The 27,901-nt window shown below is 38.5% G+C and overlaps 1 protein-coding gene across 3 annotated transcripts; it reads right to left on the bottom strand.

The window, feature by feature from the left end:
- Positions 1–13,861, bottom strand: LOC136261321 (ultra-long-chain fatty acid omega-hydroxylase-like). 3 transcript variants are annotated; one of them, XM_066055309.1, is made up of 16 exons: positions 13,676–13,809; positions 7,725–8,764; positions 6,917–7,058; positions 6,622–6,666; positions 5,979–6,106; positions 5,803–5,924; positions 5,680–5,742; positions 4,686–4,815; positions 1,222–1,284; positions 1,081–1,168; positions 916–1,024; positions 722–870; positions 612–676; positions 477–559; positions 363–428; positions 4–307 (listed from the first exon to the last, which is right to left on the bottom strand). In XM_066055309.1, the coding sequence occupies exons 3-16, from the start codon at positions 7,026–7,028 to the stop codon at positions 205–207; spliced, it is 1,326 nt and encodes a 441-aa protein (XP_065911381.1). In that variant the 5' UTR covers positions 7,029–7,058; positions 7,725–8,764; positions 13,676–13,809; the 3' UTR covers positions 4–204. The 3 variants fall into 3 exon arrangements, with proteins under 3 accessions (XP_065911379.1, XP_065911381.1, XP_065911380.1); XM_066055307.1 differs by lacking the exon at positions 7,725–8,764 and having other exon boundaries at positions 1–307; positions 13,676–13,861; XM_066055308.1 differs by lacking the exon at positions 7,725–8,764 and having other exon boundaries at positions 740–870; positions 13,676–13,861.
- Positions 13,862–27,901: the final 14,040 nt, after the last annotated feature.

Genomic DNA, 27,901 nt, shown 5'->3' with positions numbered 1-27,901 from the left:
TAGCTAACATGAAGTCATTCTCCATAACATAACAAATGCTATACAGCCATTTTATGCACAAATTTGTTTGGTCATTTGTTGTAATAAAGTGAAGGTTGTCCATCACAGAAAAAAGGAGATGTCTATGAGTGTCATATGCATGTACAGTGTAATACAAATAATTGTAAATAATAGCAAACGATGCATGTGATTTAAGCTTTCATCTCAAAGTGCGGGACTCAGCTTCATCTTTATTCCGTTTCTTGCTTTGTAAACTACATTAACACATGGCTCTACTGTGTGTGTAGAATCCACATCCAGTTTAAACCTGTAAGTATTAGTTGCCTTGTAGGTGTCACATGAAAATAACATTTCTTAATTACTTATTCAGAATGTGAGAAGTTGTTACTTGGAGTTCATGTAGTGCAAATCGTTGGCCAATACAATTCCTAAAATAATACAACTCTAGAATTATATAAAATCAGCAATTAAATAACCTTGGACCAGCAGAAAAGGCAAGATAAGCAAAGGGGTCCATTTTCTTACAGCTCTCAATAGTAAACCTCAGAGGGTCAAATTTCTGTAAATACACATAAATAGGAATAACTACACAATAAAATGACATTAGTGACCTCTGGATCACTCCACACTGACGGATCATGATGCATAACATAGATACCAAGTCCTATATATGTACCTATGTAAGTGTGGACACAAAGTAATATAACACACTATAACCTACCTCCTGCACAGTATATACCTTTAGGAATTCTATATCCACCAGCGACAATCTCTTCTGATAACTTCTTTCCAATCAAAGGACCCAGTGGATACAATCTCAATGATTCCTTAATACACATAGTAGTATAGGATAGTTTGGACAGGTCCTCCCTAACAGTTCATATAACAGTACATCAGGGTGGCAATATAGCTCACCATGTAATGTCATCAGAGTCTCTACCAGCTAACACCTCTCTGATCTCTTCCCTACACAATTTCTGGTGTTCCACATGTTGACCTAGACAGTACATGATCCATCCCAGAGCTATATAGAAGCATACCAAGTGATTCATGATCAGATGTAATACTATTAATACTAACCTGATGCAGTAGTACCGTGACCTGCGAACATAAAAGTGTCCACTTCTTCTCTGATCTCCGTATCTGTTAAACCTTTACCATTTTCATCCTGTGGTACACCGTTACATGACAATAGTGTAATGAACCTTACACTGTATGTACCTTCACTGACAGCAATACATCAAGGAAGTCAAGATACTTTCTAGGTTGTGACTGTTGTGTACCCTGTAGAGTATATTCAAGGTAGATATACCTATCACAGACATATACTATTCAAATTATGTGACAGCTCCTTGAAGTTGCAATAACGGTAATACTTGATGAAAGAGACAATTGTGGGTCATATTCATACATAGAAATTGTCATAATTATAATGTTGGTGTTGACTGAGTCCGGCATCAGTGTCAAACATCCATTTTGATCTCAAATTTGGTTGTGACTAACATCAAATGTGGTCTTAGTCACAAAGATACCATACCTACTTGGTTAAATGCTACATTTGCTATTAGCCTATTGTCAAAAATTTGTGTAAAACTACTATTTAAGGGCAGTGCTTATAGCATAGGCAGTTCTGACTATTAGTATATGAAAACTGTAGCTACTTACTTCATATGTGACAGGATTTCATATATAACCAGGCTTCCACACACACAAAATCAAACTTAGGTTTTTACCAGAAATGGATTGCTGGTCTAATACACTATCATATTCCACACTGTGCTTCCTTCAGGACTGGCAAGTCTGGTTTCTGTAGCAGCTTTCTTCCGACCCTGTCAAAGCCACGAGTGGGAGATATGGCACCATTAAATGGCCATGGCTTTGTGATAATGGTGTGTAGTGAGCTGGGGCTTCACAGAGAGCTCGCCAATAGTGTTCTCAGTCAATTTGGAGTGATTTGAGGGCCATGGAGGGCCATGGAGAGCCCAAACTTGGCCTCTGGATTGCATTCATTTTCTTACTTCATTTTATACTCCTATATTAAGCCCACCCACCACCCACCACCCTCCCACCCTATTATTACCACCTGTGATATTATTACCTGCTCAAAAAAAGCTGCCCAAAACAGGGCAAATTTTAGGCATCAGAAATTTATACACCCACTCAGTGATACCTAGTAAATAGATGAATAATTGGTGCAAATTTTGTTTGCGGCACTGGGAAGTTATTACACAATGATTACTTAAAATCGCCATATCTCCTAATGAAGCTTTGTGTGTCGAAGCCTGGTTTTGTCAAATTCAGTCACATATATTCATACTTAATTCATAGGATGTACGCTAAAATGGAAAGACAGATGAAAGGTATGATATCCAGATACATCATGTAAAACGAATACTGCTCTTTTCCTTACTAACTGAAAAATTCTGCAGCCTAACACAAGGATAAGCAGCTAGCACAATACTGTTATATGGATAGCCGAGGCTTTTATTCAAGTTAAAGACACAGTTGGAAAACTATTTGAGATGCAGCATTTAACCAAGTAAACACAGTACACAATGTTTAGTTTAGTAAAAGCCATCCACACAAAAACAGCCAAGCTGTAAAAAAAATAGTGTGGCTTCAAAAGCCTGGGTGAAAAAAGTTGTGAAATCAAAGGTGGCGGCCATGAAATGGAGGCAATGATGTTAATGTTAGCAAATTTTAATAATGACTGTGCATTAATAAAATTTACTATCATTAACATCATTGCAGCCATTTCATGGCAGCCACCTTCAATTTCACAACATTTTGTTCACCCAGGCTTTAGAAACCGCACTATTTTTTACAGCTTGGCTGTTTTTGAGTGGATTTCACTTCTTTTTTGTATTTTCAAAATCAAGGCTTTGAGGCTTACTATTTCTACTTATCTGCAGATCATAACTGCTACAGGAACAATGATGATCATACAAGTGATATGGAAAATTACCTACTCATCCCGGACAGCTACCAACAAAGAGAGAAAACCATCAGTATTATTGATGATGAAAAAACAAACAAATTAGATAAGGGTGTCCTCAGACACATGCTACCACAAACATTATTTGCTTGTTCATGCATGTGTGATGGCCATAATATAAAGTTGTATTATATGTATTTATTTCCACTATAGTGATTTATATGAAATTGAATTCCTTCCAAGTTAGGTATGCATGATTGTAGGATACTTTATTTTGCAGTGACTGTTCTATTAGGGTATCTCGATTTTTCAACCAATCTCGATGGAAATGAGGTTAACAGATAAGCCAGAAAGCTGAAGGTCAGATATTGTAAACACTAACCAGCCATACTGATATTCCTTCCGAGCTCTAGCAGCCAAAAGATGTTGCTGAGTATTGGTGGGATAGTTAGTTTGAACAAACAGATTGAATTATTGGAAACTAACACCAAGTCAGGTGGAGGAAAGATTGGTTGGAATGGCGCTAGGAGGGCAGACACTAGCAACATATCCTGGAAGGTCAGCATAGAGTTTATAATTGTCAGGTAAGTGCTGTTGGAGTCCGTGAATGAGAACCTGTAGGACTGAATCATGTCTCTAGGTATACCTGCCTTGATCAAGAGCAACAGGACATCCAGTCAAGGTATGGTTTGCTGTGGGCTGGGGAGCTTGACAAAAGACATATTCAGGGCTAGTAATGATGCTAACCAGGTTCATAGGAGTTGGTAGAGCACGTAGTAAGAAGGACAGCTGTTTCTCAGGGAGGCCCATACATCAATCTCTCCATAAAGGACAAACTTGCTCCAGATTGACAATGTCTAAACATTTATTTTGAAAAGTTAATGTCTCAAATTTTGATTCCCAATAGTCAATAGTGCTGTGAACCTGCAGAGTGTACTGGAAGGTAAATAATTGGATATTGACCGCTATTGCCGTATGCAGACATAATGGTACTCAACATGCCTATTGGAAGCCTTAGGGTGGTACCAAAGTAACCATCAACATCCTATCCTGTCTTACAACAACAGTTATTACAATCACATACTTACACATGCTTTGAGGTTATGTTATGATGTTAACACTTGTCAGCAGGGGTAATTTACAGTTTACCAAGTGGGTGGGCAAAACCAGTTTAAGGTTTCTTAAAATAAGAGGCCATGGAGCTATGCACGCGTGAAAAAGCTGTTTTCTTTCTTTCTGCCAATATACTCATGGTGTGGTGTGCTGGCTTACTAGGCCGCACGACACACTACTGTGTGTCACTGAGGTTATTTAGAGGCATTCATAGCTATCTGAAGGACACGATGTGGCTTTTACAATTTCCTACTACTCTATATAGGTGGGGTGGGAAGTAGAATGGTAACTATACAGTTTAAAATAGACAATTTAGGGGTTGACGACCTCCAGGCCAAACTATGCCCTACTAGGATCTCAAGCCTGTAGCATTATTGAGTTATGTACACTTGCCTAAATTAGTTTTTAGTTATTCAGTCAATTAATAGAAAATTCCACTGAGTTAAATTTGGCAGCAACTTATAGCATTCTCAGATTACACCGAAGGGACATTTCAGCTTAACAATACTATCAATTCACAAGTGAGGTTGGTTTTCACTTTACTTTGATGCTATCCAGGAAGTATGGTACTTTATTAGCTAACTTTATAGGAAAGACAGCATGCAGACTCTATATTGTCTCAAAATAAGTAATCAACCTTTAATAATTCCTCTCTTCTCTTCATTATCACTTCCTCTGAATATTCATGAACAACATCACAGCAATGGAGGAACCTGCGACCAGCAGCAGTGGAGAAGTATACCCAGTCAAAGAAATATTGTGGAGAACTGCAACAGAACAGGTATAACAGTAATATGATTTACAGAGTAAAACTTGTCACACTTAAATTACGAACAAATGGTATTTGAATGACACGCATTTTGTTAAGTAGAACATAACTCAAGTACACGTATCTAGCAACAAGGACATTTAGTAATATTAACTCCTTTAAGGTGAATAAGGTCTCGGAGAGCACTGTGTACAGTGTTACTTATTATTCATGTGTCCCTGTCAAGTCTCAAACACCAAATTGTATTTCAAATGTTTACAAACAGTTGCTAACAAATATAAGATATATCACAGTGAAGCCACACTTCAAAGAGTTCACTAGCACTGTACAGACCAATTATCACTTTACACAGTCTTTAAGCACAAAGCATCTATTAGGGTTGTCATTAAAGCCCTACATGAAGCCATACACTATGTTAAAATACTTACATGTCTTTCACAGGAATGATATCATGGCAGTCATATATAGATATCTTAAGTATTGAACACCTGTCCTAAGATTCATGTCAATAACTAATCCTGCTATGATATACCTATAACATATCACACAACATGGATATGGTAGCCTAATACACTTTACTAAAAGGGATATCATAGCAGTCATAGAACATCTTAGGTATTGACACCTGTCCTAGAACTCATGTCAATAACTAAAATATTATATCCTGCTATATGATACAAGCCATTATTAAAATTTATTATCATCAACATCATTGCAGCCATTTCATTGCCACCACCTTTGATTTCACAACTTTTTTCACTCAGGCTTTTTGAAGGCTGCACCCTTTTTATACAGCTTGCGTGGATAACAATAACATATCATACAGCATGGATATGACAGTCTAACACACTTTACTACATACAAAACTCTATTCATAAGAAGGTATTCCAATTCACAAGAGGCAGTTACATAAGGAATTTCCTCCCTGGAAATATACAATATACATGTGTAATGATACCATAGCAACTTCATACAAATTACATACTTCTCTAGGCAATTGCTGTTACTATAAAAAGTGCACCTCATCAACACATCAAGTGTGTACAAGTGTAGGTGTTCAGTGACCTCCACTGACTCTCCACTATCAGCTAATCCACTCCATTTATCCTATTGGTTCACACTATACACACTCTACCATTACACATAGTATACTAAACACACCAGCAACTTGTGGGACACTTCATTGAACACTGGTATATACTGTTTGAGTATGTCAAGGTGAAAAGCTGGAGTAAGAAGTTTACGATGTCTCTTCCACTTTTCATCACTACTAATTGCTAATCCATCACCTATAGTATTTAAACACAAAGCATGTATGCATTCACACATATGCTGTATAATTATGTACAAAATTGAAATACCATTGCTTGACCGCCTGTCTGTCACACTGATTACTCACCAATCTCTACACTTAAAATGAAGCATTCATTGTCCGGCTAATTTATGACCTTACCACAAGCTTCTACTTTCGTTCATTCTTTACAGCACGTTGAAAGTCATGAAGTGGAAAGAAATTGAGCTAAATTCCACTGAAAATTACAAGCCAAACTGTTCAAACTCTGTTATATACAAGTACATGACAGAATCTCTAAAACTAACCACTGCCTTGACTTTGCTTCTCTTTGTAAACATTACTTTCATTTTAGTACTTTCGAAATGAACTCATATGGTAGGGTGACATTAGATGCAGTATTCAGTAAGCTCACATACTACAAACACACACACACACACACACACACACACACACACACACACACACACATACACACACACACACACAAAGGACAAACAATGAATAGCTTACCAAGCCATTTACGAAAAAATGCATAAACATCAGGTTTCTTTACTTCTATAAGATAAGACAAACATAAAAATTTCTATGTTGTGGCATCCCTACACTGTACACCTGATTCAAAATATTAACTGATTTTCAATTATTTATATTTCTTATTGTGGGCATGTTTGTGCAAAATAGGAGAAATCACAAATTGACTATAAATAGGACAAAATTTAGCACAAATTTGGAGTGTAAGAAACTGTGGATGTTCACACAGGGAGCTCGATCTATTGAAATATTAACACATGAGATACATTCACACCTGATTTTAAAATAATCTTCATGATTTCCAAATTAGCTGTATAGACGAAAGGGATAGTTGGTCCCATCCAGTACACACACCAAGTAGGATATTTCTTATGATTCTCCTGCATGTATTCCAGTGACTCTTGTGTGTCGGTGACCTAAAATGAAGATATCAAAGAGTGCATATATATGTCCTTAGTACAGCAGTACTTAGGTAGAATCTCAGCTGCATGTGAGACTTCAGAGTGCATAATACCATGAAAACATAGTTAGCAACTCAGGTACATGCCCTGCACTTAAGCATTTGCAGAAACGTTTTAACATATACACTAAACTTGCATCCAGGGTAGCATACATGAAAACAATGCTTTGTACCAGATTTGTTTTAAACAAGTACATGTCACTTGATTTCCTGCAAGCAACCATTCAGTACAGTAAGTTGGTAACTTGTGAAAATTATGATGGCATTGCACCATAAGGAGAGATTCGTTAATACAACAGCTCAATAGTGTATGTAATCACTTAATAGCCACCAAAAATAGTTGCAGCTGAGAGTTTATAAATGAGACAATACAAGTATGAGAATAAGCATAGTTTCAGCACTATACTATCCATAATTCTGATAGAAACTATGACAGCTCATGTTGGTAAGTAAGTGATTTACATGCAAGTTTGTCAAGTACAGAGGATTCCAAAAAAAATCTGATTTAGAAATAAATGATATGCATAAACTTGGATGTCTAGTTAAGGTTGTGTTTCATGTTTAAGAATACAGGTGGTGATATGCCTCACATTTACAACAAATAAACTATAAAATTACTAACCGAGAATACAGGATTTTGAGCAAAAACTTTGCTCCAGCACCATTTAGACTCAACCTTGGTGTTATAATCAGATTGTGTGTAAGATATCGGTGGCAGATTCAGAATCAGTCATCTGCACCCCCACTTCCCAACATGTCACACAAAATTGAGATACTCTAACAGAGCAGTTGAATACTCTAATAGAACAGTCATCACATGTGTAACACTATTGAAGTCCTCTCAACAGTTATTGCTGAGTATACGAAAACCAGTGTAGCATCATTCCATGGATATACTTTGCCTACTAGGAATTGTTTTATAAATAAAATGCATTTCTATTACATTCTATATGACAGGTTCTACTGCTCATTATACTCACGACTGTCACTGAATGTTGCCACTTAGAAAGCATCATTTATCATTATGATGTATATATTTGTGCATTCAGTCCTGAAGTACTTTAAGATTCTGGAGGGCTTTGCCCTCCTGCTCTTACACCTACCACTCTGGAGTTCCCCTGTTGCTAAACCCAGGATCTGCCACTGAGTACGTTCACACCAATTTTCATATAATTCTATTTATGAGAATTAGTGCCCAAGTATACATGATTTCTGAGAATATTTCCCTAGCAACTAATTACTGTACATTACAAAAATTTGTATTATTAGTATAAGGACAGTTTGTAGCTAGATTACAATACGTGGATGAAAACAGTGGACTCAGGGACTAAAGACCACCTGCAGACACCCAACATTTCTCATATAATTTTACCAATACATATATATACCATTTATATTCTTTACCTTGCACTAGCTGAGCTGTGCAGGTCACAACTGTGTGAGTGGTTAGACATTACAAGTACCTATTCCAAAAAGTGTGTGTATGGGATAGGCAATGATAGGCCGTCTGTTAAGCAAGTTGTTGAATATAGATACAGTACTTTGTTCAATAAGGCAAACACAAACATAATAATGCATGGTTTCACAAAGAGACTTATCTGGATTACTCCACATTTTGATGAGTTGTCAAGATGGCATGCATGACAGAGAAGAGTGGTGTACCTGTGCAGTGAAAGGTAGATAAACATTAGTGGGTTCCAGGTCCCTGGTGCTCAGTCCCCAGGGTTCATTATTTTTTATCCAGGCCAGTTGTAACACAGTGTATACACAATTTGACCACTAATTAGTTCAAAGGTATCAAAATAACCATACATTACATCACCACAGTAACCACATCATAAAGACAATGCGTTTAACTAACAAAAGACTATTATATTGCTAAAAGTATAAGGAAAAATTAAAAATTTTATGTTTGACTAAGGGTCATAGAAAAAGTAGAGAAACAAGGAAGGTCACCTACAACTGCAGACCTACTAGTGGACATTTAATCCATAACTCAATCAATACCCATGACTGAATTAGGGATTAAATGTCTATGTCCACTAGTATTATCTGTAGGTGTAGGTGACCTCCCTTGTTTCACTACTCTTTTTTTTTCTGTGAATCTAATTCAAAATTCCTCATTTTTGTTTGTTTGTTTACTTTTTGTAACATTATTATGACTGGAGAACCCACGCATTCCACATCACAAGAAAGGATGACACCAGAGGCAATGTTTTCAACTGAACACGTGCCCCAACTATCAATTACTGACTTGAAAGTGAAGTGGCCATAGCACTTCGCTTTCAGCTATGTTCGGCCTGTTTCACAGAATTACAAATGAAGAACAGTAGGAGAAGCATCTTTGCAATCCATGGAAAGTAGCTCATTTACAAACGTACTGTAGAGAAGCCATTGAAATACTGCAAATTTACACCTTGGTCTGTCAGCAGAAAAGAAATGAGTAAGTCTATGCTGCATGCATTGTACGTACTGTAGTATGCCCAAAAGGCACCTGTTGGGCTGAAGGAATGTTGAACAGTGAAAATATCAAGCCCATAGCCTTTGCCATTATCAAGTTACGTTTGTCTGAAGGCATCAGGCAGGTAGGTAGGCAGTTGTTAATTATTTAGTTTCCAATTTAAAAAAAATTGTAGCAATCTACTGGAAGCTAGTGAAGGCACTTTTGGGCTTGGATATACCTCATCAATATTGGATGGTATTGTGAAGCTGGTGATAGAAAAACCCAAACCTCCATGATCCTTAATATACTATCATACAGTACGATACTGTATAGTAGGGACCACAAAGGAGTGGGCGTGGCCCACAAAATAACTTCACCAAAAAACCAGCCACGATGAGGCAGTATTGGTTAAGTAAAACTAAGCCCAAACAAACCTTCAGATCAACCCAAAACGCTTTCAACAAGTTGCTAAGGAATCGGAACTTAAAAAACACAGTTCGACGTCGCTTTGGCCCGAGAAGTGCCTTTTGGCATACTGCAGTACGTACAATGCATTCTTCATGGACTTACCAGTGTCCTCCTTTGTGTCCCATTCATCTTTGCTGACAGCGAAAAGTGTTGATTTGGTGGTAGCACGTGATGGCTTCCTTTCGTAATGGAAATCGTCCGTATTTTTCATAGTGAGTGGCTATTTTGATTGCAGAGGTTCTTGACTCGTACTGCTGTGTAACGGGTTGAACATAGCCGACAACAAAGCATAATGGATACTTCACTTTTCAGACAATAATTTATATAATTGGGGCGCGCGGCACCAGTCATAATAATTACTTACAAAAAGTTAACAAACAAGTACACAGAAAAATTTGGAATTTTCAACTAGAGTAGGGACCATAGCACATCGATAAAAAGTACTGAAACAAGTTGGAGTAATGTATAATATTAAATCACAGTAAAACAATAAGAAGTGTTATTTCCCTACTGTGCATTTCCATTATGGTATCTTGAGCACAGTAGGGATATAACACTTCTTATTGTTTTACTGTGATTATTGTACATTACTCCAGCTTGTTTCAGTACTTTTATCAACGTGTTATGGTAGGTGAAAATTCCAAATTTTTGTGCATTTGTTTGTTAACTTTTTTTGTAAAATGAAATTATTACAACTGGTGAACCCACACATACCGCATCAAAAGAAAGAAATGGTGCCGCACACCCCAGCTATCAAATATCATCTGAAAAGTGAAATATCCATTATACTTCGTTGTCAGCTATGGTCAACCCGTTACACAGCATTACGAATCAAGAACTGTTTGAAAAGCACCTATGCAATTAAAGTAGCTACTATGAAAAATACGGACGATTTCCGAAAGGGAAGCCATCACATGCTACTACAAAATCGACACTTTTTGCTGTCAGCAAAGGATGAAAGGGACACAAAGGAGGACACTGGTAAGTCCATGAAGAATGCATTGTATGTACTGCGGTGTGCCAAAAGGCACATCTCAGGCTGAAGTGACGTCAATCAGTGAAACAATCAAGCCTGTAGCCTTAGCCATTATCGAGTTATGCTTGTCTGAAGGCATCAATCAGTTACTCATTCAGTCAGTCACTAGAAAATTCCATTTACTTGTTTTTTAAACTCATAGCAACTTGTTGAAGCGTTTCGGATCGATCTGAAGGCTTGTTTGGGCTTAGTTTTATCTAACCAATGCTGCTTCATCATCGTCAGGGAAAAGTGAGGTTGTTTTTTGGGTGATGTTTTTTCATGGGCCACACCCACACCATTGCGATCCCTACTATACAGTTCTATCATACTGTATGGTACTATCGCACTGTATGATGCTGTTATGAATGGGAAGCAGAAAAATGGTTGAGCTGAACTAACACACCACCACTCATCCAAGCAAATATAGCAGCATATTAGGTAAACCACCAAGACAATAAAATTGTTCTTTGGACTCATGCAGTACACATTAATACCATAGCTTCCTTTGCTAATTTCTTGGACATCTTTGATAGATATCACAAAACAGTATTGGCTTACAACCCTTAGGTGTTGCATTTACAAGTGATAGATCTCACTGATCTGTTATAACTAATTGGAATTATGCAGGCTAATAGGTCCCTATAGTGGGATAGCATTCACAGAATAAAACCATTGCTGGCAAGGTTAAGTTGAATGGAGAGAAGATCTCAGATCCTGGCTATTTGGTGCATGCCTAGACTGCATGTTACTGAGAATCAAGTCACCACTGGGCCTGGAGATTTTTTTCTGAGCCTTCTCACAGGTCCCTAGTGGGATAGCATTCACAGAACCAAACGGTACGGTAGTATCGTTTAAGTAGGAATCGCCCCAAAATTTTGCGCACTAACCAAAATTCCGCCTTTAAAAATCAACCTAGAGACATCTTATGTGACGAAAATTACCTTAAGTTTATGAAATAGTACTAGTCCATATAATATATAAGGTAAGTGCACCTAACTCCAGACAGTTTTTGCTTTTGGTGCTCTATCTCTACCATGCAAATGAATTACTTATACCTTAAAATATAGCGATAAAGCCTATCCGATAGTGCAAGTGCATCAGTTCTGCAAGTTTCATCAAAATATCTCCATCTGTTGAGGAGCAGTGCTCCAAAATTCAACTATGTGTAAATTTCGCACATGCTCCTAACTCTGGACACTTTTTATCACGCCTGAAACAGTACTTCCAAAGTTGATTTCGAATTTTAAACACTGCCGTGTTAAACTTGCATCTATTGCCCACTTCATACTCGATTTTATGTGTCATAGTATCTTTCATTGGGTATTTCAACTCTAGGTGTATTTCCACAATTATTTATGCAGCATTAGTGAGACTGGCTCTTACAAAACTGTCCATAGCAAGTGTTTGGCTGATTGTTAGCAAAAGAAACTTGGTACAGTGGTACGTTATAGTTGTATCTCTGCACTGTATTGAAATCAGCCAGATAGATCTTTGAGTTTGGGAATAAGCATCGATTATCGAAGAATTTTCCACACATGAAAGTAAATAATCACCTCATTTGGAAAAACTAGTAGGACTTTAAAAGCTGAATTTAGGATCACAACATCATTGTACATAAAGCATTAATAACTTAAATTTCAAGTAAATGCTGTACATAGTTTTGGAGATATGACGCCAAATATTGGAAGTGTCGGAATTAGGCACACTTATCTTAACATATAAAAAACACTTGCAGGTGGCCAGATATAGAATTTTTTTTAAATCACCAAAATACGAATTTTAGTCTCACTGCCTCACAAGATAACCTCACACTGAGCCTCTCAGTATGCAAGAATAACCGGAAAATAATGGGAGAATACGGAATAATGGAATATTTAGAGCTGACAATAACTAGATGCGGGCGGTGGACAGGAAACAGAGAATTTATTTGGAGTGGCCTTAGTGGTTGTATGTGTTTTGTATTAGGATAGTACCTTGTACAGGCTTGCCTTTTGTACCGTTCCTTCCCTTGTGGTAAATTGATAATAAATAAATCTATATTGAGCATCCATTTTTAAAAATCGGGCTGGAATGTCTAATCTTATAAGGTATTCGTGGTTGCCTCTTGGGCCACGGTACTTCTGATTCAATTGCAATTGCTTGATTCAGTACAAGCTAACCTCTTGGCCAATCCTAGCTATATAGTGAGCTTTAATTTGACTAGCAGTGGGAGAAAATCATAAATGTGCAAAAAATGTACACATTAGGCCAATGAAACTTGATTACCAGTTTCTCGCTCAGATTTTTGAAAATTTGATGCGGGCGGGCGGTTATTGTTCATTATTTTCTAAAAGCACAACACACATCTCAAACATGAAGATTTCTACCAAAAAAAGTGAGTCTACATTGATTACTCCTGTATTAAATAGCTAAAATACGTTACTAATCCGTATAACAAGTGATTTTTCCATTAGAATATAGCTCATTGCTCCATTAGAGTAAAAGTGACTGCTCTATTAGAGTTTCAATCTGAAATACCAATAATGAAATTCCATGCGGGTGTATCAAAAGCATGCGGGCGATGACGCGAAACTGGTAATCAAATTTCATTGGCCTTACAACTGAAAACTCGCAGCCTTAATACACCTCGGTATAGTCGACTTACCTCCAGAGCATTTCCCCAAAACCATCTTCCTGGAGGTGAAGGCAACGAACGAATGTGATAAATGTCACGGCACCACGTGATCCACGAAGTTACAACACCAGTTAGATCAGAAAAATACACCAGTACAAATAACAGCAGTATCACTAGAAGACCAGCGATCAATGAATAGCCGATATCCATAGGCTCTACACGGATTTCAAAGAATTCTTGTGAGGATAAATTACAAAAGCCATACGAGCTTGCTAGCATGTTTAATGAAGGTTAATAGCTTAACCGTGGTTAGCACACAAAGAATCACGCACGCCTCCAGCCAATCACGCACGTGATGCAGAATGCGCCATTTGTTGACTCGTGTGATCGAACTTCAACTTGTCGTGCGTAAAAGTGTGAAACGGAGAACAATGACATTTCTACCTCACTGAAGCGGAACGATATCCTACAGTAGGTTTTGTCTTCCCGTGAACCACTGTGACAGCCGTCAGATTGTAACCATAAAGAGGTTCAAGCAAGTTTCACTAGTGCTCTGGCCGTGGTGGCACTGATACACACAAACAGATCAACAACTGATTCTATCGATCGATCCCCCAGTATCGTCTCGCCGGGTGAGTTGTCACCTACCACCGGAAGTCCCCACAAACCAGTCACCGGTTTAATACCGTGCCTCCTCCCTTCACACAGGAAGGGAGTGAAATATAGTAAATCCTGGAGATAGGTGTAGAGGGTACCTGGCCTGTTAGGGTAAGGTAGAAATTTTCTTTTTAAAGGAATTCAGGCATGAGCTGACCACAAATTAAATTGGATTCCACGTTTCTTGTATGTTTTTAGCCCGTAGGAGGGAATAAAGTAATAAAGGGGATGTTAGCTAGGCTTGGTTCAGTGAGGGACAGGTGGATTGGCCTACATCAGTAGCACTCAACATGAGCTACGTCGGTAGCACTCACAGACATGAGCTACGTCGGTAGCACTCACAGACATGAGCTACGTCGGTAGCACTCACAGACATGAGCTACGTCGGTAGCACTCACAGACATGAGCTACGTTGGTAGCACTCAGACATGAGCTACGTCGGTAGCACTCACAGACATGAGCTACGTCGGTGCTAGCACTCACAGACATGAGCTACGTTGGTAGCACTCACACATGAGCTACATCTCATGCATAAGCTATATCGCAATGTTGGAAACACCTAAGTTGGTACTTAAACATGGACTATGTCTCACAATGTGAGCTACGGTGGTAGCACTCGCGCATCAATTACGCCGATAGTACTCAAACATGAGCTACGTCAGTAGCACTCAAACATGAGCTACGTCAGTAGCACTCAAACATGAGCTACGTCAGTAGCACTCAAACATGAGCTACGTCAGTAGCACTCAAACATGAGCTACGTCAGTAGCACTCAAACATGAGCTACGTCAGTAGCACTCAAACATGAGCTAGAGTAAGCGATCTATTGTCGGACACCATCTATAATCGGACACTTTTTCTCAGAAACTACCAGGACGAATCTTCTGAAATTTTCCACGGATAAACTTCACACTTAGCCTAGCAATGTACCAAAATTTGGGCTGGAAAGCTTTTGTGGTTGCTTTGCTACAGCCGATTAAAGTGACTGTCCGAAAACCTCTAATATCGGAAGTTTACCTCTTTTATCGGACACCGCCCAGCAATCCTCCACTAAAAGATGAAATTCCTCACAACCACCACTGACTGTTAGGGGAATACATGTACTTTCTAAGCAGCCATAGTTTGTTTCATTCCTCCACTTGTAAGCGGAGCTACAACCATTAATATTCGGGTGTGTCGCGACCTCTGTAATCGGACAGAGCAGAATTTCATTTCACGCGGTTTTATCACTTCAAAGCTACCTTTTAGGTATAATTAGCCACGAAAATGAAAAGTGTGGTACAAAATCTAATTGGATTTCCAAGGAGTCGTAAAAATTTTACCATTTTAGCGATCAGTGTGCTACTGTGGGACTCCACAAAATGACTTATGAACTGTTCGGAAGAACTTTTAGCACTGAAATGCATGGGTGTAGCACAAAGGGAGGGTCTAAAGTCCTTCCACCCCTCCACTTCCAATTATCAAGATATACTCTAATAGAGCAGTCAGCTACTCTAATGGAACAGTCATGTATTCAAATAAGTATTTAGGTGCATTTTTGAATAAAATTTCAACCTTGGTACATCAAAATGAATTTCAGAAGGCTAATTTTCAAAGCTTTTTTGGGGAGTCATGCTCCCAGATCCTCTTGATAGTGCATGCTTTAGATGATGATAAGTGTATACTTATCACATGCACTGCAAACTGTATGGACCAGCTACCATTCTAGCTTGTAAATCCCTTATGCACCTTATTTCTGCTATATCCCTTGCAGCCATGCATGTCACACATGCTATGGCATTGCAATGTGCTCAATGAAAGGTATGATTTTGCTTAATTAAAAATAAGACATGCATGCATGTGTATATAGCTAATTTGCAGGTGGAAAACAAAACTTGTACATTGCTAAGAACTCCTATCATCCAGTCAAGAAATTGGGTCACATATAAGTGATGCAAAGAATGACATCACATGTTCATGTTCTGGAGTAACAACCAGCAAGGATGACTATCACTATATATTTGCCATTTCTGCAAACAACCATTCCAGCAGTTAAATTAATTACGATCCAGATTGGAGCTAATTGTGTGCTTTTAACCTACATTATACACTTGTCACAGCTATATCTATATAGTGCACATGTCATGCCTTTCTTTGTTTCATTTTAAAAATCTGTAATATCTTCTATAGATGTATAGGTATATCACAGTGAGTGCATGTAACTAGTTGTTTATTTCATATAAAACTACCTTTTGTTTAATGTGTTGCAAAGCATGTGTGACATGCATGGCTGTAAGAGCAGATAGCAAAAGTTAATTAGGTGCATGAAGGACTTAAGTAGCATAGCTGGTTGAGAGTGAGAAGCATTCTTACCATGCAAAGCATGTTCTATCAAGGGAGTCTGGGAGAATACCCCCATGCAACAGGAAAGTTGAAGAGTAGTCTTCTGAAATTGATTTTGGTAACAAAGATGACTGAATTTTACTAAAACCTGAATCTAAATGTTTGTTTGGACACATGACTGCTCTATTAGAGTATATATCTTGATAATTGGAAGTGGAGGGGTGGAAGGACTTTAGACCCTCCCCTTTGTGCTACACCCATGCATTTCAGTGCTAAAAGTTCTTCCGAACAGTTCATAAGTCATTTTGTGGAGTCCCACAGTAGCATACTGATCGCTAAAATGGTAAAATTTTACGACTCCTTGGAAATCCAATTAGATTTTGTACCACACTTTTCATTTTCGTGGCTAATTATACCTAAAAGGTAGCTTTGAAGTGATAAAACCGCGTGAAATGAAATTCTGCTCTGTCCGATTACAGAGGTCGCGACACACCCGAATATTAATGGTTGTAGCTCCGCTTACAAGTGGAGGAATGAAACAAACTATGGCTGCTTAGAAAGTACATGTATTCCCCTAACAGTCAGTGGTGGTTGTGAGGAATTTCATCTTTTAGTGGAGGATTGCTGGGCGGTGTCCGATAAAAGAGGTAAACTTCCGATATTAGAGGTTTTCGGACAGTCACTTTAATCGGCTGTAGCAAAGCAACCACAAAAGCTTTCCAGCCCAAATTGTGGTACATTGCTAGGCTAAGTGTGAAGTTTATCCGTGGAAAAATTCAGAAGATTCGTCCTGGTAGTTTCTGAGAAAAAGTGTCCGATTATAGATGGTGTCCGACAATAGATCGCTTACTCTACGTCAGTAGCACTCAAACATGAGCTACGTCAGTAGCACTCAAACATGAGCTACGTCGGTAGCACTCACAGGCATGAGCTACATCGGTGGCACTTACAGACATGAGCTATGTCGTTAGCACTCACTGACATGAGCTACGTTGGTGGTAGCATTCACAGACATGGGCTACATTGGTAGCACTCACACATGAGCTACATCTCATGCATAAGCTGTATCACTACATATCACAATGTGAGCAATATTGGAAACACTCAAATGGGGTAAGTTGGTACTTAAACATGGGCTACATCTCACAATGTGAGCTACGTCGGTAGCACTCAAACATGAGCTACGTCGGTAGCACTCAAACATGAGCTACGTCGGTAGCACTCAAACATGAGCTACGTCGGTAGCACTCAAACATGAGCTACGTCGGTAGCACTCAAACATGAGCTACGTCGGTAGCACTCACAGACATGAGCTACGTCGGTGGTAGCACTTTCAGACGTGAGCTACATCTCATGCATAAGCTGTATCGCTACATATCACAATGTGAACAATGTTGGAAACACTCATATGGAGTAAGTTGGTACTTAAACATGGACTACGTCTCACAATGTGAGCTATGTTGGTAGCACTCACGTATCAATTACGCCGATAGTACTCAAACATGAGCTACGTCGGTAACACTCAAACATGAGCTACGTCAGTAGCACTCAAACATGAGCTACGTCGGTAGCACTCACAGTCATGAGCTACGTCGGTGGCACTTACAGACATGAGCTACGTCGGTAGCACTCACTGACATGAGCTACGTCGGTGGTAGCATTCACAAACATTAGCTACGTTGGTAGCACTCACACATGAGCTACATCTCATGCATAAGCTGTATCACTACATATCACAATGTGAGCAATATTGGAAACACTCAAATGGGGTAAGTTGGTACTTACACATGGGCTACATCTCACAATGTGAGCTACGTCAGTAGCACTCATGCATCAGTTACATCGATAGTACTCAAACATGAGCTACGTCGGTAGCACTCAAACATGAGCTACATCGGTAGCACAAACATGAGCTACGTCGGTAGCACTCACATGAGCTACGTTGGTAGCACTCAAACATGAGCTATGCCTGGAGCACTCAAACATGAGCTATGTCGGCAGCACTCAAACATTAGCTACATCGGTAGCACTCAAACATGAGCTACATCGGTAGCATTCAAACATGAACTACCGTATAGAGGGAAAATTTGACGCCGGTTTAAATTTGGCGAATGCAAAAATTCGCCAAATTTTTCCTCAGCCAAAATTTGCAAAGTCCTGCACGTGATATTTTAAGAAAGCCGCGTGGTGATGTCGATATGGAAGTATTTTAAGCGTGTCTCTTCTGAACCGGTGAAACGCGATGAGGGACTACCTGAACCAACAGGTCCGTTGAGCAAGTCTGTGCCAGTGAAGGCTATTGAACTCGCTAACGCTGAAGTTAAGAAAGTACAGGAGGTAAAATATGGGGTGCCATTTGTCTCAAAACCCCAAAAATTGAGATCTAAACTAAATATTGTCGATATTTACTAAACATCGACGATATTTATTAAACATCGACGACATTTAGCTAAACATCGACGACTTTTGCTAAACATCCATGACATTTACTAAACATCGACGACATTTACTAAACGTTGATGACATTTGCTAAACGTCGACGATATTTAACAATTCACCCACTTTTGCGTTTTAATTTTCTGCGAATCCTTCAGTATAATAATATTATAGGCGCTTATGCTTGTAAATACTAATTGCTGATTAGCTGCTTGTGACTGTAGATGAACCATCTGTGGTGCTATGCGTGACTCATTAGGCTTGTTTTCATTCGGATGAGTCCATGACCTTTAATGGAAATAATTGCTGCGCGTTTATTAAGATCAATGTTGCTGTCATCGGCGACTAGAGGAACTGATCTCATCTGTAACTAAGGATGTGAGGTATGGATTTACCTTTTCAGTTGTAAATGTGACAACTTGTAAACTGCACGTGTTTCACTTTTCATCCCTGGGTGTCAATACTCTCAGTGACAGCATTATTGAATATAATGCTGTCCGCTGTCACTGGGAGTATAATTCGGCTGAGTATAATTATTTAGTTGCATGAATCAAGTAGTGTTTTATTTAGTTGTTTATTAATACTTTACAGGACTGTAATGCACCTATCAATGTAATTCCTGACTACCACTGATACGGGGTAAGGGTAGGGGATGGTGGGGGAATTGATCGCTAAATTTCTCCAACATAGTGGGGATCTGTCTTCACTAAAGAAATTCACTCAGACAGCAAAGGTGTGTGCTTTCAGTTTAATTAGGAAGGAGTGTCTCGGGTGCTAGCTACTACGTTCGTACTAGAATCCACTCGAACTAACTCATCACTAGACCAACGCCACACAACCGTACAAATCCCCTCCTAGCCCCAGTATTCCCGGGGGTTACAAGTCGAGACTTGGTCGTGGTTTGCATTGCCAGTACGTCCCCAGTAGGTGGGGAATTGTAATTTTCAGTGATGCAAATCCCCACCTCAGCCCGTATTAGTGGTAGTCGGGGATTACATTGATAGGTGCATAACAGATCAATACATAAAATCATAGATAATATATACCTTACCCGGGATTGGAAACTGGAGTAAATTCAATACAAAATGCGCGAGCCGTCAGCATTGCAATAATCAACACCTTACCTTTGATCGGTATGGATTCATCTGGCACAAGAAGAACGGAGAGAAAGGGCAGATAAGCCTTCTAGAAGCGGAGATGAAAAGGATTTCTTATTATGGTAAGAGTCTTACTGTTGTTTTACTGGTGTATGATCGTCTAAATTTTGAGAGCGAATATCGTAGAATGCATTTTGTGCAAAAATGATTATTAGATCGCACCCTCGTGGTTCGGGGCTCTGAGAGCACGATAGAAGCATTCTTTTTCTATGTAAATGGTACTGATTGAAAGCTAAGACGTTAGCATATCCATTCATGTAAGCCAAAACCTTTAGTTCTGCCGTTCTGTGGTGAAATGACAGCATGAACTGCGAAGTAAGAATTTTTGCAGTGCTACAGTTCGGGGTTCACAGGCCTTTTTATAGACATTTTTAGCTTACTTTCTGATGTATTTCTAGTAATTCATACATATACAAACCAATGAGTATGCCTTTGAAAGCTATTTTTCCGTATTGGTGTAGTGAAATATTGATCCTTTTTAAGCACATGTGAGTATTTCATTTCAGCCAACTAGCTACAGTCATAGATAATGTAATTATATGCTACAGGTTTATTTCTAATACAATTTTCTGTGTTTACACTGTAGATGAATGACAGGAGAGGTCACAGAAAGCTTAGGCTTAGCACTTTCAGCCTAAACTGAAGAAACTACCTGTGAGTTTCCCACTGAGAGATGTGTCAGTGCTGAAGGTGTCTCTGCCATTGCCATTTAAAGTGTCCCTACCTATATGTCTTCCTTCACTGACACACCTGTCCAGTCTTTGCAAAAGTTGCAGTGTAGACTGAAGCAGTTTGCTGTCATACTGTCATTGAGCAGTACTGAAGGAAACAGCAGCATCAGATGCTCTACCATCAAATCAAGAACCTTGCTCATATTATAATCAGGTTGAAAGTAATAGACATCAGCAAACTTGCCCTGTAGAAATGGACATAGTTGGATTGGATGAAATGGAGACACAGGCCAGCAGTCATAATCAGGATCAAGTGACAGAAAACATGTATCCTTTGAGCATATGGCCTGTTCAGTAGACGATGACATGATTAGTAAGGCACTCGGACCAGGACCTGCTGAAGAAGAATTATCAAGGTGTTGTAATATTAGTATAAGATGTCAAGATCTGTGGACTTTGAAAGATTCTGGGTGGTTGAATGACCAGGAAAGGAGATAAGCATGCACTTATACCATACTTTAGCTGTGCTGCCATTCTAGGTGATAAACTCCTACATGAAATTAATAGCTGAGGCCAACACAAATCTCTACATCTAAAGTACATTTTTCTATCCAAAGCTCTCAAGTTTTGGCTATGAGGCTGTATGTAGGTGGACAAAGGAGATGGATTTATTTAGCAAGAGGTTGCTGTTGGTTCCAGTGCACCTTGGAACGCACTGGTGTTTAGCCAGCATAAATACTGCTCAACTACAAATAACGTATTATGATACATTACATGGAAAAATCCAGCTTGCCTGGAAACATTGGGGAAATATATTTCTAAGAAGTCATCCAACTACACTACCACCAAATGGCATTGTTCTACTTGTGAAGATGTTCCCAGACAAACAAACAATTCAGACTGTGGTGTGTTTGCATGTAGACTTGCTTGGTGTCTGGCCAACAGAAGCTCTTTCAACTTCAGTCGAAGTGATATGGTTAGCATTAGAAGATGAATTGTATTAGAGTTGCTCCTACACAAGCTTTTACCTTAATTAAGTTGTTAAGACTGTTTTTACTTGATTTGTGTTTGTGTCAGTATTATTCATATGAATGTATCATTGCAATCACGAAAATAATTTTATAACATTGTGAATGATAAAATTTTTGATGTTCACATCTTAATTATATGCTACTATCATACAAATCCCTACGTAAACTTTTTGATCGCTGTGTGCTCCTTTTGGTTGACTGTTTATACTTCTCAACCCAGAAGCTTGCATATGAAAACCCTTGAATTGTTACATACAGTCGAACAATTCTTTAATGTCCACTCTTCAGAACTGGCACATTTACTACCCTCTAGCTTCTGGTGTGTCTTTAGTCAAAGTCATCAGGCACAGTACCATCTCTTCCTTGAGCTCATGTTTACTACATTCTATTTTCTTATGTAGATGGCTACAAACATAACCGGCAGCAAAACAGAGAGCATTGCCTTCACATTGTGTCATAACTGGTGCTGCATGGATCAAGCTTGACATCATTAGTGGACACTGTAACATGATCACCGATGTATTTTCTGAAGATCACATCACTGACATGCTGGTACAAGATAGGAGTTGCAGTCACATTGGCAGAGGTCAAAAAGCCTACCCAATCCTCTATGAATTTATCCGAAGAGTGCAGCAAAAAAAAATTTTCTCCACAGCTTTTCCTTATTACATGATTTCTTCTTACAAGAATTCATGGCCTGCTGAAGTTCTGTCGACAATTTCAAAGCAAATTTTGTGAAAGTGTATAGTGTTTTCAGAAAGACACCAGTCTAGCAGTTTCTGAGCTACTTCCCTTGCTTCTATTGCCTCTAGGGACTTGATTTTAAAAGGATCATCTTCTAACACACTTTTAAGTGCTTCCACAAAAATATCCCTTTCCTTGGCACCTATAATGAGAAGAAATCATCGATTTATCTACACTATTTCGGCCCCATACAACACTAAATGACAGCTTACAAACGTTGTTTATGCTATAAACAATGTCTCACTAATATTATAATAGTTATACCAATCATTTATTTAATAACGGCAACCGGCAGACCATTATCGTCCGGCATTTTCACGAGGTCAGTTTTCTTTTCTTTCTAGTGCGAGTTTTCTTGGTTCCATCAACTGCTCATCCTGAATAACACGGATTAATGAAACGGAATTACGTTACACTAGGCTTGCTTTTCTGCAATGATGAGTGAATCTGTTGATTGGTGTTGATTGCTCCGGTTTCCAATCCCGGGTAAGGTATATATTATCTATGATAAAATTAAACTAATAAAATAGCTTGTTGTAATATTCATATGAATCTCAGCAGGCCACAATTTGAGTGCTCTTGCCAGACCAGTACTTTTTATTTAGTCAAATTTCCCAACCAAACAATATAATATGGACTTGCCTGTAAAGACGAAATTCTGAGATCATTTCACCTTGTCAACTAGCTACACACAATGGTAGTTCTAGAAATTTGCTGCCTGGTCTCCCAACTCAAAGGTAGAGCAACTTGTTAAGCTTGATTGTCAGTTTTGCATTATTGGTTGCATGCTTTTAATTCACCCTCAAGGAATTTTAATATTGGTAACTTAGATCAAGATACTCTAGTAGAGCAGTCAATATTAAATTACTCTGATAGAATCATCAACATTATAGAGAGGCAACAGGGATAATTGAAGAATTTTATTTGCTATAGAGTCATCCATGTAATTTATTTTATAGCAGGTACAGTGGAACCTCTCTTATCCAGGTAGTCTGGTATACTGTCCTTATCTCAGAAATATCCGTAACTGGCTAATATAACTGTTCTGCAATGTTACTATTGCTACTATACATTTTAGTGGGTAGAAGGGGAAGTCACTACAGAGCATTCGTGGTCACTCCCCTGGGTTGTAAATTTTTTTATCACCTAGCAACTAAGTGGTAGTTAGAATCAACAAGCCACCTAACACGTAAACATCTTATTGTCAATAGACTACAGGCCACATGCATGTGACTAATTTGGACTGTCTGGGCCTGGATAAAAGAGGTCCAGATAAGGGAGATTTCAAAGTTATTTCACAGGTCCCTTAGTCCTGTAGAGCAATGTGTGAGTCAGAGGCTGTACAGTTGAATTACAAAGTGCAAAATGATTCCAGTTTGTGTCAATGAATGCCTATCTACTGTATCAGTGTGAAAAGTTTAAAGTGAATGAGAATTTTTAATTAATCTTGGAAAGTACTGCTTCTTCCTTTTGCTACCCTGTCAGTACTCAGCAGCAGGCTGCTACAATTTTCAAAGTCAATGGCAATAAATCATCACAGTTTTTTCCCAGTTTTAAGAGTCAACAATTTTCAAACATGAGACATATTGTGTGTAAATCAACAGCTGTAATTTCAAACAGCTATAGTACATTTTTTTACATCTGTACAGCAAACTGAAAAACACACATGTGCATTGTGTGATGTCGCTAAAGTCTAGCCTCACTATATTATGTTTTTTTGTTTTCTTTCCTTTTTAGTTGTCTCCTGGTATACACTCACAAACTTGATGCGGACATTCTGACAAATCACAAAAGAAACCCAAAATAGTACATTTCTGAGCTCTGACTGTGGATCATCCATAGCGAGTTGATGAGCAACTACATACTAGGTAGACCTACATATGAAGCAAATACAGTGGAGTAGAATCTTATACTGACACTGCACCATTTAGTAATATGCTTAATTCTTTGTTCCACTACTTGAGAAACTTTGGCAATGGTGAAATTGATTGTCACCAAAGATCTGCTGTAGTGATTTCAATGGTTGCATACTTCATGCTATTTAATTAATAAAAGGTTAAACATGTTAATGTTTAATAACAGTACAAAATACATAAGTACTGTACACATGTGTAACTCAGTAGCTGCCAAGCACAGATAAGATGTGCTTTATTACAAAAGGCCATCTAAGAATAGATGTAGGGGTGCTCGAACACTTTCTTTTTACTGTGTAGTAACTACAATAGGAAGGTACTGCTATAAGCTACAGGTGCACTTGTATTTTGTAAACGCTAATATCTTTTAAAAATTAATGTGCTTGTGCCAATTATGTTGGCATGATTGTATATTAACAGGCTAGCAAAAGCATCAAGTATTATGCCAGCATATAATACAAGATTTTAAAGCAATGTGAATGTAAGAAATACGTGCAGCAAAACATGAACACACTATGCATAATGATATCAAATGTACAGTACTCTTATTTTTACAGTTTTTAGCTGATTTGATATACTCTAATAGAGCAGTCACAAAATATATTCTAATAAAACAGTCAGCTCTCTAGCACATTATTTAATTGCATGTGATGGGGCATTTAGAATGTAACAATATCCTCTCAACCAATCAGTTTGGCTTCCACCAAAAACATTCTGCTGATCTTCAACTACTATTAACTGTCCATGACTTAGCATCCAGTTTAAATGACAAAGCACAAACTGATTGCATACTGCTGGATTTCACCAAGGCATTCGACAAGGTTTCCCATAAACTCTTGCTGTTAAAGTTAAGGTACTATGGAACTACCAGAGAGACAATTAACTGTATTTGGTCTTTTTTAACCAACCGTAAATAGTAAGTTTTTTGTGATGGTTCTATTTCAGAAGCTGTCAACGTTACCAGTGGAGTACCTCAGTGCTCTGTATTGGGGCCCTTACTGTTTTTGTTTTTATAAATGACTTTCCCAGCTGTATTAAATCTACTTGTCACCTAATTTGCAGATGACTGTCTGTTGTAACGTATTAAGACACGTACAGATAGGTATCTTTGGAATAAGAAGGCCAATAGCTAGCTAGCATTCACAGTACATTAGTCACCTTGCATACCGTACGCAAGGAAATTTTGACAATAGAAAATTTAACAAAATTGACGAAGCAATTAAATTCATCAAACTTAAGTTCGTTAAATGTCTTTAAAAGTACAGGTTTTGTCTACAATTTTTTGATTTCGTCAACATTTTATTCATGCTGAAATGTGAATTCATCAAATTTTTCCTACGTCAAAATTTCCTTGCGTATGGTACAGCAGTGTAGGTAAAGTATACAATGTGATGCATACACATTTTTAAAATGCTGTATTGATGTCCATATGAAGATAGGCTTGTGTATATATAAGACTGATTTTGTCACAAATATTTATTATAGTATGATAATAGTACATCACTGCACTAACAGGAAACAAATCTAGGTTGGCATATAAAAGTGTAAAAACAAAATACAAGAATGGGGTATGGTATCAATGAGACAGCAACTCATTTGCAGCCATATACATATAGTGCATTTTTGAGCTAGGATTTGAAATTATGTTAGGTGGTTATTCACCTGGGTCAGTCAAGCCCATGAAACAACTTTTTATTTATTAATGCTTTACAGCACAAGTGCTGAAGGTCTGTAGGACACCTGGTCCTACAGCCTGCTCAAAGACTTTAGCTACTTAGACTTTAGCTACTTAGGGTGTGTTTGAAAAGTTGGAGAAAGGAGAAAAAATCCATGACTGGACCTAGGTGGCCTCGAACCTGCAGCCATCCGATTTACGCTCGAACGCTTACAGGAGTCTACCAGGTGGTCAACTAATTTAAATTGCCATGTAATAACACTACATGTAAATGGGTAGTGTCAAGACCAGTATAAACCAAGATTTGAACTGTACTAGATCCCTTCTTCTCCCTACCCAATTAGTCTGGCCACACAAGGCAACCCAACATACACCACGCATGCACAAATTAAAGTATGTAGCTGTCATTGTGCACAAATCCTGTATGCTATAGAGTCTCTAGACCCTCGTTCACGTGAGAGTCTGCCTCTGCCAGACTGAGTTCTGCCACTGGAACATTGAAAAGCGAAAAACGTGCAGTGTACATGCTGTCACATTTACAGCTTTAGAGGCTAACCCCATACCTCTTATCCTCACAGATGAGTTCCTTCCTCTCAGTCCAACTCGTCGCCAACACAGCAACATTGACCTTAATAGATGCGCAGCATTAAAGGAGGTCCGAATGCCTAATGAGTCACGTAGTACCACAAATGATTCACCTACAGTCGCAAGCAGCTGATCAGCAATTATTAGTATTGTATGCGCCTATAATGTAGTAAAGGATCCGCAGAAAATTAAAACGCGAAAGCAGCTGAGTTGCTGAATATCGTCGATGTTTAGCAAATGTCATCAATGTTTAGCAAATGTCGTCGATATTTAGCTAAATGTCGTCGATGTTTAGTAAATGTCATCGATGTTTAGTAAATGTCATCAATGTTTAGCAAATGTCGTCGATGTTTAGCAAATGTCGTCGATGTTTAGTAAATGTTGTCGATGCCACGGTTTAGTAAATGTCGTCGATGTTTAGCAAATGTCGTCGATGTTTAGTAAATATCGACGATATTTGGTTTAGATCTCAATTTTTGGGTTTTTGAGACAAATGGCACCCCATAGTAAAAGAGGACCGTATCAAATCCTGACACTGACCTGCCCAGAGATATGAAATTGGCAAGAGGGCAGCGGAACACAACACAACGGTTTCCTTACGTTACTATGCCGAAAAGTATCCGAAGCTAAAATTAACAGAACCTAGTGTGCGGAGGTTTAAGAACTTGTACAAAGAGTTATCAGGCAATCCGGACCAGCAATGGGCTTCCAATTACTTATTTCTGTGCGTAGTTTTCAACTACAACAACTCTGGATACGATTTAGCTAAGTAACAAGTTTCATCCGTTCCTTTGTGTCAGTGGAGCACGAAATTTTAAAAATAAATCTTGCATCTTGTGAGATACTGAAAATGATATTTCTGTGAAGACAATAATCGTGCCTCCGGTTTCATGGTGGATCAAGCAATGGGATACTACAATGAACATCCCACAATGGTAGGGGGATTGATTTGTACTGAGGATTTTCTGTCCGTTCGAACATTGCGTACTGCGTGCTTGAATTACTTCACATGGATAATAATGCAGTACGCAATACAGCTGTACGCGATACGCAGTACACAATGTT

Source organism: Dysidea avara, chromosome 7 (genome assembly GCF_963678975.1).
Source record: "Dysidea avara chromosome 7, odDysAvar1.4, whole genome shotgun sequence".
In the NCBI taxonomy this organism is placed as follows: Eukaryota; Metazoa; Porifera; class Demospongiae; order Dictyoceratida; family Dysideidae; genus Dysidea; species Dysidea avara.
This window is presented reverse-complemented; position numbering and strand designations above follow the sequence as displayed.